Raw genomic sequence first — 13494 nt, 5'->3', positions numbered from 1 at the left:
TGGGATAATCTGCCATTTGAGACCAGACAGAAAATCAGTATTTTCTGTTCTGTCTCACAAAGTGGAGGAGTAACAGTAACAGTTTGTAGTATCTGAGGGCCCACACTGAAGGAATCTGACTTCATACTGTTTTGAACTGTCAATGTGATAAAGAAAAGCAGTAAAATGATGGAGAAAATTTAGTCTTTTAGGATCAAATAAAAAAGCTGTAGAATTATTTGACTAGGTTCAAGGTTTGCTTATCCAAACCTGAGGAATGTATTTTCTCTGAATCATGTCCCTTTTTCTTCCCCTTAGGATCGAGGAGTGAAAGAAGACGAATTGCAGAGCATATTAAATTACTTATTAACAATGCATGAGGTACATTTCTGTAATTACCTACCTTTTATTGTAACTAATTGTACCAGCTCTGTGGGAAGCTTGTTGTTGAGGTTAGTTTGTAGAATAACACTGGTGCTTGTCATACAGGATGAAAATATTCATGATGTGCTGCAGCTGCTGGTGGCACTAATGTCCGAACATCCAGCATCCATGATTCCTGCCTTTGATCAGAGAAATGGGATACGGTAAGACAGTGAAGTGAGAAAATACCTTAAATGTAGTTCTAGTATCATGACTCTCTAGTTTGCTTCTTTTTAACATAAATATCACACTAGCTGATCTTTTAAACTTCAATTTCATTAACTTAGCCTTTATTTTTTGACAAAATGAGTGATTTCAATATGTTTGAGGAAAAAAAGAATTTCCATTTAAGGTGATCATTATGATATTTCAAAGTAACTGCACTGTTTTACTTGCTTCTCAATCTCAAATAGAATGTGTAATTAACAACATGCATCATAGCCATGTATCCATCTCAGAATGATTTGAATTATTCTTTCTTTGTATATTTAACATCATCTGGGGAGAACAAGAAGAAAACAAGAAATCATGCCCTAGCCTCTCAAATTCTGTCTGAAAAAAGTGGAATTAATGTGTTTATCTGTTTGGCTGTAAAATTAGTAACTGGTAATTCCCAAAAAAGTGTTATTTTTATGGGAGTTTATGCCTAATTTGGTAATATAATTCTTTTCAGGGACTAATAATTTTCATCTTCATTTAATATTTACTATGATTTTTTTTCCTGTTCTGAGAATGCTTTGGGAAATGCAAAGGGCTTGTAAAAGGGAAAAAGCCCCACACTATCTACTACTTGATAGATTCAAGCTCCATTTTACCGAAATGCTAAGATCTTTTTACAAAGATATGTACTTGAAACTCTTTGAATGACAATGCTTATTGAAGGGAAGACACATGGTTAGGACTTTGCTTTCTGCCTATAGTTAGTATTCAAACAGAATTCTGTTCCTGTCATTTTTTGAAGAAGGGTAAGTCTGATCTGGAAGACTGGAGACATCTTTATGTAACATTTGTGATATTAAACACTGATATTAAACGTGTTTGATGGTGCAGTCTTTATGTTTGAAAGTCTGTTTTGTAGAAGTGGGGAGAATACACAGAATTACAGCATTTAAGTGTCTAAAAAACAAAGCAAAACACCCCCAAAGCCTTACATAAAATTAGGGGTTAATTTGCTTAAGATGTCAGAAGACGGAAGCCCCAGAGGTCATTTGGTAAACAGCAGAAATAATTTCAAAAGAGGAAGATACTGTCTGGAAAAGCACTCTTTAGTGGACAAAGGCTAGAAAGAATGACTAAAATCTTAAGTCAAGCTAATTCTAATGGGAAACTAAAACAGAATTTCAAAAATTTGCTACAGAAAAATGCAGGACAAGGATAATGTTTTCTGTCTCTTGCTGACTTCAGATCAAGGCTAGTTTCCTTTCTGAAAGACTGCATAATTTGTGCTTAAACCTACCATATTAATTAAATATTTAATAATTAGATTAGTCAATATTTCAGGCATTTTTTTTTGTCAAGGATTTAAAAATAGAGGGTGTAATGAAAGGAGATTTTTACTAGCATCCCAGTACTCCAGGATATGATCTTATGTGCTCTATTCTGCTTTTCTTGTCCTAAGCTTCAGCTGCTCAGACTGTCTTTTATTTGGTTGTTCCAAGAGAAGTATAGGATCAGATGTTACTTTCTGTTATAAAACACTGAACTGAACCAAACTACACCATGAATAAACTCAAGAATTCATTATCAAACTCTTACACTGCACTTGATTCTTTCAGTATATCCTATTTTGTGTGAATTGTTGTTTTTGTTTCTTTATTTCTTAATAAATATTCTCGCTCAGTGAAGTACAAAGCCATATATGTGATATTTAGTGATAGAATCTATATATGTGATGTTTGAGCATGAATTTGTTTTTCTGTTTTAGAGTAATTTATAAGTTATTGGCTTCAAAAAGTGAAAGTATATGGGTGCAAGCTTTGAAGGTCCTTGGATATTTTCTTAAACATTTGGGTCATAAGTAAGTGACATTTTAAAATTTTTTTGTAGTGGCATATTTAAGTTCACAATTATTCTTGTCTTTTTGTCATGATTACTGTATATTCTTTGTCAGTCTTTAGAAATTACTTCAAATTATTAGATTTTCTGATTAATAATTTGTACACTGTTAGATTTATAAATCAGATGAAATTCTTTTTTTCCAGTTAACTTGCTATTAGTATGGTGTTTGAAATGATACATTGGTTGTCTTTCAGATATAAGATATGCTGAAAGACAAGTCTTAAAACAAGGGAAAAATATTTTCCAGAAATATCTCTTATAACTATATATTGCATGTTCAGCTAAAGTTAACAGGAAACACATGAGTGTGATCTAAAATTTGCTTCTGGAGTCATCAGTGTCATTGCAATAAAATTTTCAGGGCAGCATTTCTAAAAATAATCCTAGAAGGATGGGAAAAATGAAATAGAGCATTTTATTGACATGGGAATATTTCAGAAGGAAAAACAGATACATGAAGCAAGTGGAGTTTAAAAAAGGTGGTAAGGACATACTTCTGTGCAAGAAATACTCACTGAGAAAATGTGGCAGCAAGAAATATTCCCATTTAAAAATACCTGATGTCATAAAACAGGTTTACTTAGTCTGATCTTCCATATTATAGTGTCAAGAAAGCACTAACAGTCATGTAGTGCTGCAGAGCCTGCTGTTGCTCATTTTTCCCCTTCTACATGTGGTGTTAAGATCCCTGCTGGGATTAGCCCAAAATGGCATTTTAGTGGGAGGCTGTGTATTATAAAAATTAACCACATGCTTCACAAGAGACTTCATCATGTAAGCCTCATTTGAAAGGAAAGGAGGTAGGAGTCCAGTCAGAGTGTGGTATTGCTAGAAATGCTTTTCTCAGTGAGATCAATAAAGTATGACTGTATAATTGAGAGACAGTTAGCTGAGAATATGCTTCTAAGTGAGATTTTTCCTTTGGGATCCAGCAAGTCGAACACTGTTCTGGGAATTAATAAAGCAAATTGATAGTCCACTCAAGAATCTCTAAGGACATTTCAAACTTTACTTAGTAAAAGTCGTTCACATTGATAGGAGTTGGATTAAGTATGATACACCAGATGAAGTTTTGACTTGTCAGAAGCCTGGTTGTATCCACACAAGTACATTTGTTTAAAATATTTATCCAGAAAATCAAGTAGCAACTATGTCCTGGGTGCATCAGGCACAGCATCGCCAGCTGGGCAAGGGAGAGTATTGCCCCATTCTGCTCTGCACTGGGGCAGCCTCACCTCGAGTTCTGGGGGCAGTTTTGGGTGCCACAGTATAAACAAGACATTAAACTATTGGAGAGTGTCCAAAGGAGGGCAAGAAAGGTGGTGAAGACCTTGAGGGGAAGCTGTGTGAGGAGCACCTGAAGGCACTTGGTCTGTTCAGCCTGGAGGAGACTGAGGGGAGAGCTCAGTGCAGTTACAACCTCCTCACAAGGGGCAGAGCAGAGACAGACACTGATCTCTTCTGTGTAGTGACCAGTGATAGAACTCAAAGAAACAGCAGGAAGCTGAATCAGGAGGTTTAGGTTGGATGTCAGGAAAAGGTTTTTGAACCAGAGGGTGGTTGGGCACTGGAACAGCTCCCCAGGGAAGTGATCGCAGCACCCAGCCTGACAGAGTTCAAGAAGTGTTTGGACAATGCTCTCAGGCACATGGTGTGATTCTTGGTGGGGATGGCCCTGTGCAGGGCCAGGTGTTGGATTTGGTGATCCTAATTCAGCATATTCTATGATTTTATAGTCCCAAAAAAAGGAGAATTTTCAGAAGTTGAAATTTTAATTTAGCATCTACTCGCAATTATGGATATATCAATGTAGTTTCCATTGTTGAGTGAACATATGTACTTAGCAAAAATTAACTGTATTTTTCGTGTAATTGGAGTGATTGAAATCCCCTTGAATACTCTGTGTAACTTTTAATGTTTTTTTTTAATTTTTAGATCTCTGAACATCTGCAAATGTGCATATTTTATGTAGATTTTAGCAAGTAAAAACGCCCTTCCATTTCATGTTTTACAGCTAGTGCTTGTGCCTTTTTGTTCACATACATATGTGTGCATACACGTGCCTTTATAAAATGGAAGTCAACCACAAAAATTACAAAGTACTTGTATTCCTGTTTCACAGTATATGAAACAGATACTGCATTGTAATACACTGAAGCAGAATCACATAAAGAGATGTTATGTGATTTATGAAATATAAACTGATGCACTATTACTAACAAATGTGTAGGTACTAAACCAATTACTGTTGCTGTAGTTTATATATACATGTATCACAGATGAAGCTATGAACTAGAAGTAATTGATTCTCAGAAATGACCAGTAATGTGTTAGATGAGAGCCTGAATTAACTTAATTGATTTTTCATTGTGGTCTGTGATGATAGACTGCTTTGTCTAACCTTAGCAGTTGACAAAATCCTGGGTTTTTTTCCTTCTCTGCCATATTTGATTCTTTCTATGGCACCACTTGAAATGATAGTCCCTTGTTTACTTTTGGGTTTTATCCACATATTTAAACCTCCCAATGGATTTCTACTTCTATCTGCTAAATCATGCCTTAAAAATTTGAATACTTGTAGGTTTTATCATAATTAATTAATTAACTCCCTTCTGTGCATACAAAAGTACACACTGTTGTAAGGATTTGCCACTCTTTTGTGGTGCTTACTTTAAAAATGATAAAATAATCTATTAGTTTAAATAGTTCTAGAATGAACCTATGTGGTTTGTGTTATTTTCACCAGTGATCATGAAAACACAGTTTCTTAGTTTTTGAATGCATAAAATTTTTAGAAACTTTACTCTATCCAATTTAAAATTTTTCTGCTGCTTTAATATATATTATTATTTACTTTGAAAAATCATTTTTATTTCATATCCATTATAGTAGTAGGTAAATTTAATGTTATATCCCGTTTTAAAAGGGTGGGATTTAGGGACTAGGGGAGTCCGTTGATGTGAACAGCTTCCTTCTCCACATTTTAAATATTTGAGTAGTTTTGGATTCCAGATGTGAAATGCACTTCAATCATGCAGAATTTCATAACTTTTCAGGATTTTGTTTCTTTTTCATTGCAATGTGTTATTCCAGGATTTAATTATTTTGGCTTCATGAGAGAATGATATATAAAGAAGAAAGGTGGTACTGAAAAATCCATATATATATATTTTTTAATATTAACACATATAGATTGCTTGAGCAATCTGAGGGAGGCTGGCCCAAATCTCCCACTGTGGTTGCTTCCAACCTAACCAATTTTGTGATAAATATTGGAAAATATGAAGCTGGATTGTCCTGAGTTCTTGTGATGTGACAAAAGGTGTGTTCTTCAGTCATAACATTTTAACCACTCCATGTGCACCTTGAACTTTCTTACGCTGAGTAAGATAGTAGGAGTTGACTTTGAGAATGGTGTGTGATTTTTTTTTTTAATACAAAAGCCCATCCTAAATACCACACTGTTTTCTAGGAACCTTTGTATAATTGTACAGTTGCATTCATTGTGGGAAATATCTTAGATATATATAAAATAGCAAGCTTGGGAGCGTTTTTCTTACAGCATCAAAATATTTGGCTTTTGGGTTTTATCTTGCATTTATTTAAAATGCTCATCATGCTTGACATGTGCCTAATATTTTTGTTTCCTCTTACAGGAGAAAGGTTGAAATCATGCATACTCACAGTCTTTTCACACTTCTGGGAGAAAGGTTGATGCTGCACACAAATACAGTGACCGTTACAACATATAACACGCTTTATGAGGTACTCATTGTTAAATGTAAAGATTGTTGTTTCTGCTGTAAAAAGCAGGACTTAAAATATCTGTGCTCTGTAATATCCTGATACTCAAGTCTTTTGAGAAAAACTTCAGAAATTTTGAGAAAGTTCTTCTTGGTTCACAATGTATTTTGTCATATTTTAGATAGTTTTATTAACAATGTCATAATTTTTACATAGGCTCTATAAAACTTCCCACTTCTGATGGAAGAGATCCTGGTCCTTAGGATGTTCATCATTTTTCCCAAAAAAACCTCACAACCACCACCACCAAAAANCCCCAAAAAACCCCCCACCCCCCCCCCCCAAAAAAAAAAAAAAAAAAAAAAAAAAAAATCCCAACCAAAAACCCTAAACAAAAAACAAACAAACAAAAAAAAAAACAAAAACAAAAAAAAAAACAAAATCCCAGACAAACAAAACACACACAAAAAAACCCCAAACCAAAACCACAACAGATACTGCAGACCTCCAATTGCTCATATTGTTTGGAGCATTCATTTCCATTGAAATGGAAAGTGCTGAAGTCAGAGACGCCTCTATTTTCTTTTTCTTTTTCATGTCACTCATTTTACTTTTACAAAATTTTGAAGAGTGCTGTTTTCTTCTTTTTTTAACCATGCCAAATGATAACTAACACAGCCACTTTTATGTAGCAGATACTGCTTGATGTGAATAAGTATGACCCCAAAGCATTCAGCTGTTCTACAAGGTTCTTGTAGAAGCTTCAGTTTTGATGATGAGCAATTTTGTCAAAGCAAAGTAACGAGAACATCAAGTTGGTTGAAACCCATGTCTTCATGCCTGCACACATAAAGCTCTTGTCCCATTTTCAATTGTTACTAAAATGGTGGCTTAGAACAGAATGTCTTGCAATTTCTGAAAATCTTAGGCACTAAAAAGGCCTTTAGTGTTTTTTTTTTTTTAGTCACAGAAATATTTAATGACTAGTTCCTCAAGGTAGGCTCCAGAAAAGAAAAAAGAGACTACAGGAGTGCTTGGTTTTCAGGGTTCTAAGTCTGAGTAATGTAGAAAATTATTCTCCTATGATTGTAAAAACCTCAATGTCATCTATTTGCCAGTGACTTAGATCCAGGTTCTTTTTTATCGCACATTACCTTTCATGGTTTGGCCACTTGAGCCTCAGAGTCTAGCTCCTGCATTCAGTTTTCTGAAAGCTTCTATGATTGGTATTCTCAGAAAATGCATAGATTTTGTCAATGAGTTAAGTTCTCATGGAGTTCAGGCATAGGAGTTCCATAGGCATTTACATTTGAAAAAATAGAGGAAAGGAGAAAAAAGGGGTTAAGTGGTCTAAGTACGAAAGATTTGCTAAGAAACTGATGCTAAGGAACAGAATTTTTCCATATTCTCTCATATAAAGGAAGGGCATATTTGCATTCTATTTTAAATTTCAATATATAAAGACCTGTTCTAAGATTCTGTGTTTATGACTGACATTCGTTTGATTATTTTTTAATGAGAAAGCTAAAGTTCTTCTTTAAAATAAATATTGCTAGTGAAATTACTCAATTTTGAAATACATTTACTTGAATGCAACTTTTCTAATTCTCTTTACTACTTCTCTTTACTGAGAACTTTGTGTTGATATCTTTGAATTTTTAGCTTGTTCTTAAAAATAAAGTTGCATGCACACATCCAGTGACAGGTATCCCAGTGTGAAAGGTTTGCAGTGTTGCCTCAATACAGATTAATTAGGTTGTCAGGTACAATTCAAGCAACAGGAGTATGTTCTGTCTTCCTCATTATGTGAAGCCCCAGGATTATTCCTATGGAATGCTAACTCTGACTCTTACTCTTTACTAGGTGGAAGAAACTAAACCAAGCTTTAAAAATGATTCAGTTTGGTTTTGATAAAACATATGAGAATAATCATTGATGTATGTAGCTTGTGAAAGATATTTTGATGTGTGAATGTCTAAAAATATGAATGGAGTATCTTTAAAATACAGTTATTGTATATTTAGGTAACAAACTCAAAGTTTAGCTAACCAGCTACAGTGCAACCATGAAAATCTTTATCCCGGCATAGACAAATTGCTTTATTCTGTTCTTCAAGATTTAAAATATTTTTCCTAATTTTTTTAATATCACGTTGCATGTGGCCGTGGCAAATGTTCTTAAAAAATTTTAAAATGAACAAAGAAATATTGTAGTGTTTGATTAAAAATGGTAAAAGGAAGTTAATATTCTGTTTTAGATTTTGACAGAACAAGTATGCACCCAAGTTGTTCATAAACCGCATCCAGAGCCAGATTCAACAGTGAAAATTCAGAATCCAAGTAAGGACAATATATTATGTTTGTTTGATAAATGTGTCACCTAGAGGATTTTTGAAATGATGGTTCAGAAAGCGAGAACAATTCATTCATGTATCTTAGATACATACGGGTTGCAGTTACCTCTTACATTAATGGCTGTTATCAACTATTTCTTTTTTTAAACATTGGTAAAGTGCTTTACATAACTAATTTATTCTTTCAAAGTGATTCTTAAGGTGGTGGCAACGCTGTTAAAAAACTCCACGCCAAGTGCAGAGCTGATGGAAGTTCGACGCTTGTTCTTATCTGATATGATAAAACTCTTTAGTAATAGCCGTGAGAACAGAAGGTACGTCCATACAAATAGTATTTTCTCCTCATTGATTTCTGGGTAATAGCAATTTGTTATACTCTGTGTAGAGTTTTAGGGTCTGTAACAAATTAAATACATTTTAAATAAATTTAATACATTTTTGGTAACATTTCTTTGTCCAGTAACTAATAATGGATTCTTCTGTGTAGCATATTTTAATTCTTTTTTCATACTGAAGTACTTCTAAGTTTATTCCCAACATTGGAATGATGTTAAGAAATTAAGTTCTTCCCATCTTAACCATCATAATGTTAAAATAAAGAAGCTTTGTTTGGATATATTTTGAACTAATTATTTCACTTTAGATGTTTACTTCAGTGTTCAGTGTGGCAGGACTGGATGTTTTCTCTGGGATACATTAATCCTAAGAACTCTGAAGAGCAGAAGATCACAGAGATGGTTTACAACATTTTCCGTATTCTCTTGTACCATGCAATAAAATATGAATGGGGAGGCTGGAGAGTGTGGGTGGATACTCTTTCTATAGCCCATTCCAAGGTAAGAAACAGCTCATAGAGGTTTTTTTAAACACTGGTAACACCCAAAGGCAGTAGCAGTGTAGCAATAGACGATGTAAAGTGGTTTAGTGCCATCTGGTGGCTCTCACTACTCATGTCAAGGTGGCTTTTTTTATTGTCAAACACTTAGTAAGCTGTACTTAATATGTTCCTAAAAATCTTGCTTCATTTTGCCCAATTCATCTAGCATATATTCATGCACATAATCTGATCTTTTCTTTTTAAGGTCACATACGAAGCTCACAAGGAATATCTAGCAAAAATGTATGAAGAGTATCAAAGGCAAGAGGAAGAAAACATAAAAAAGGGGAAGAAGGGGAATGTGAGCACCATCTCAGGCCTTTCCTCTCAGACAACAGGAGCAAAAGGTGGAATGGAAATCCGAGAGATAGAAGATCTTTCACAAAGTCAAAGCCCAGAAAGTGAAACAGATTACCCCGTCAATACAGATACGAGGGACTTGCTCATGGCTACAAAGGTGTCAGATGATGTGCTCGGAACTGCTGAGAGACCTGGAGGAGGAGGAGTGCATGTGGAAGTTCATGACCTTTTAGTTGATATAAAAGCTGAAAAAGTAGAAGCTACTGAAGTAAAACTTGATGATATGGATTTGTCACCAGAGACACTGGGAACTGGAGAAAATGGTGCGCTGGTAGAAGTGGAATCTCTTCTAGATAATGTGTATAGTGCAGCTGTTGAGAAGCTCCAAAACAATGTTCATGGAAGTGTGGGTATTATTAAGAAGAATGAGGAAAAAGATAATGGTCCATTAATAACTCTGGCTGATGAGAAAGATGAACCTTCTACTAACAATACCTCATTTCTCTTTGATAAAATACCTAGTCAGGAGGAGAAACTCCTTCCTGAACTTTCAAGTAATCACATTGCCATTCCAAATGTGCAAGAGACACAGATGCATCTCGGTGTAAATGATGATTTGGGATTGCTTGCACATATGACAGGTAATGTAGATATAACTTGTGCTTCAAGTATAATAGAGGACAAAGAGTTCAAGATTCACACCACTTCAGATGGAATGAATAGCATTTCTGAGAGGGAGTTGTCTTCATCATCTAAAGGATTAGAATATGCTGAAATGACTGCCACAACTCTTGAGACAGAGTCTTCTGGTAGCAAAACAGTACCTAATGTTGATGCAGGAAGTATAATATCAGATACAGAAAGATCTGATGATGGTAAGGAGGCAGGGAAGGAGATACGGAAGATCCAGACAACTACTACAACCCAGGTAAATTTCAAGTAGCCATGTGCGTGTCTAATGTAATCACTGATCATTGCTGAGGGGGAGATTAACAGTATGAGATCTGAGAGAAATTTGAAGTATATTTCTTTAATTACAGAAAAATGTACATCTTCCAGGCACATTTTCTTTGAAAATGCCATAATGTGAAATTTTTCATGACTGTATAGAAAATATGTATTGCATATACTAGTTAAATGACATTATTTCCTACTAAAATCAATGATAAATTACAATGAATTGGTTTAAATATGAGGGCATTAATCTTTCTATTAAATAATGTTCTTAAGAAGAATTATCACCTGAGCAAGTAGTGGAAATTCATCTTCTAATCTCTTCTTTGGGTGCTATGAACTCTAAGTTGTCCATGGTTAAATACTTTTTCTTAAAATGGAATTAACTGTAATAAAAAAGTTGAAGTAGTTATTAAATAAAAAATAAATGGAGAATTATTGTTCTCTTGATTAATGAGAAATTTTATTTTAGCATGTATACAGTGGAGCTGGTGGTTGGAGTTTTGATTGCTGTAGGTGCGGTAACTGCCTCGTTAAGTTTATCTCCTTGAGACCACTGAAAACACTGAAAATTACTTCAAGACCAGCCACCTAAGTGGAGATACTTACATATTCCATGCTTGTGTTTGTGCAGTGGCAATGCAAATCAAAGCCCGTTCTTGGGCTTTGATGCATTATTATTGGCTAGATAAAAGCTCCTCTGTTATGTTAAAGTTATTATACCATTGTTGCTGCTGGCATGAGGGTTACCTGCAGTTGTACCTGAAGGAGAATGTATTTGACTGGAGTTGCTAACCTCAAATTTTCTAAAAACAGGTCTACAATCATCTCCCTGCCTTATCAGTAGAAAGTAACTCTCTTTTATTCAAATGGACTGAAAGAAAGCAAGAAAATTGTGTGACAGAGATGGGAACTACTGCTTACTCCTAAGAGTTAATGCCTTTATTAATAATAGATCAAATATTGAATTCATATATATATCATGAATATATCAAATTCACTCTTTCCTATGTTCCTATCTAGAAAAAAAAAACCACTATGCAGAAATTAATGTGAAAAAGAAAAATTTTAGATAAATCTAAGAGAAAAAAGTAATTTAATGATAACCTTAATAAAAACATAGTAAATGCAAGCAACTGTAATAATTTTAGTCCCAAGAGGTCAAATTATATAAAGGAAACCTTTTCTGCTCTCATAATACTGGCTATAGGAGATCAAGATGGACTAAATAAACAAGAAGTTTTTCAGCTCAACTCCAGTGCTATATCCATTTTTACATTGCTAACATAGTTTTGTAAAGTTCTCTTTTGTTTTTAAATTGGCAAAATGGGATTTGGGGGACTAGATGTAATACTCTAATGATCTTGCTAAAAAGAATTGGTTTTCAAAAATGAGGAACTGTGGAAAAATATACTTTCCTTGAAGCCACCACTATGTAGTTTGTCCGTGTTTATTGGCCCAAAATATAGTTGTTACATATAAAAATCTTGTCACTGACCTTGGATGGGCTACGTTTAGTCTTTTCTGTAAGACTTCAAATGAAGAATCTGAGAGTAAAAGTTTGGTGAGTAGCTGAAAAGAGGGTCAGCCAAACCCCCCCTCATCACTGATAGATTTGATTTGGAGCAGCTCATTTACTGAAGGATACTGCCTGCCTTGGAGCATAAATGTGGTTTATGGCAGCATTGTTTTATCCTGTCCTTTCTCAGATTCTGCATTGCATTCAAAAACACACTGCATAAAGTTAACATCATTTCTGAACCTCTTGTTGATGTAGGCAATCCAGGGTCGATCTGTCACCCAGCAAGACCGGGATTTACGGGTTGACTTGGGATTTCGAGGAATGCCAATGACGGAAGAGCAGAGACGACAGTTTAGTCCAGGTCCACGCACAACGATGTTTCGTATTCCAGAGTTTAAATGGTCTCCCATGCACCAGCGCCTCCTGACAGACTTGCTTTTTGCGCTAGAAACAGATGTACATGTTTGGAGAAGGTGGGTCTTTGTTTCTGGTCTTTGTTTCTTCTTTAACTCCTGATCTGTGTTGCCATCAAAAACGAGGCATGTTGGAGAGGGATGTTACTGGGATGGTGTGGAGGAAAAGAGCTGGTGTTAGCTGCAGTGCCTCTCTGTATCTTCTACCTTCTTTTTTTACCCCTCCCCAGCCTGGAACAGCTTGATTTCACAGGTAGTCATTCCTGTTTCCTTGAGGAGTTGTATAAATCCTGAATACCTAAACAAACTGAGCTGCTCTTCCAATTCATAGTTAGCATTAGAATCTACTGCCCCTGTTCCAGACAGGATGACTTCTGCTAATGGCCATCTTCCTAAGTGATCAATTAAAGGAGTTTATCTACCTGCAAGGTGTATAAATAAAACTTCTTTCCTATAGCATTTTCTAAGGAAACACTCTATTGACAAATTTTCTTTTGCATGACAGCTCCTGGTTGGATTTAGTCTTGGTGATCATATAATATTTTATGACAGCAATGTGATTTCCTAGTGTTTTTGTACATTTTGTACATGTTAATAGAGGTACTCTGTAGCTATAAGGGGGGCATTTGACACTAATTTCCACTACAGAATACTTAATGTTCACAAAATTTGAGCATAGTTTTGTCAAAGGAACAATTTATATTACATTTAATTTCCAGTTTGGTGAAACACTGTTTGTTCTGTGATACTCACTTGGCAATAGACAATTTTGATATTTTGCTTTTGGCAGAGTATATGGGATGTGTTCAGATAATATTTGAAGGTTAAAGTTCAGATTGTGTATTTTCACTTGATGCCTTTAATTTTTGTT

At 35.0% G+C, this 13494-nt stretch overlaps 1 protein-coding gene across 4 annotated transcripts in view; it reads left to right on the top strand.

Moving 5' to 3' along the window:
* Nucleotides 1-13494, top strand: part of NBEA (neurobeachin) — a 448146-nt gene that overhangs the window by 127531 nt on the left and 307121 nt on the right. For all 4 annotated transcript variants that reach the window (XM_041487283.1, XM_041487285.1, XM_041487282.1 and 1 more), the window contains exons 15-23: nt 298-360; nt 469-566; nt 2327-2419; nt 6117-6225; nt 8462-8543; nt 8748-8871; nt 9201-9393; nt 9640-10662; nt 12466-12683. In XM_041487283.1, the coding sequence (XP_041343217.1) occupies nt 298-360; nt 469-566; nt 2327-2419; nt 6117-6225; nt 8462-8543; nt 8748-8871; nt 9201-9393; nt 9640-10662; nt 12466-12683 (2003 nt within the window). The remainder of the gene's footprint in view (nt 1-297; nt 361-468; nt 567-2326; nt 2420-6116; nt 6226-8461; nt 8544-8747; nt 8872-9200; nt 9394-9639; nt 10663-12465; nt 12684-13494) is intronic.

The sequence above is a fragment of the Pyrgilauda ruficollis genome, unplaced genomic scaffold, assembly GCF_017590135.1.
Source record: "Pyrgilauda ruficollis isolate IOZ18807 unplaced genomic scaffold, ASM1759013v1 scaffold8, whole genome shotgun sequence".
Taxonomy (NCBI): Eukaryota; Metazoa; Chordata; class Aves; order Passeriformes; family Passeridae; genus Pyrgilauda; species Pyrgilauda ruficollis.
Note: the sequence above shows the minus strand (reverse complement) of the source record. Positions and strands in the feature narration are given on the sequence as shown.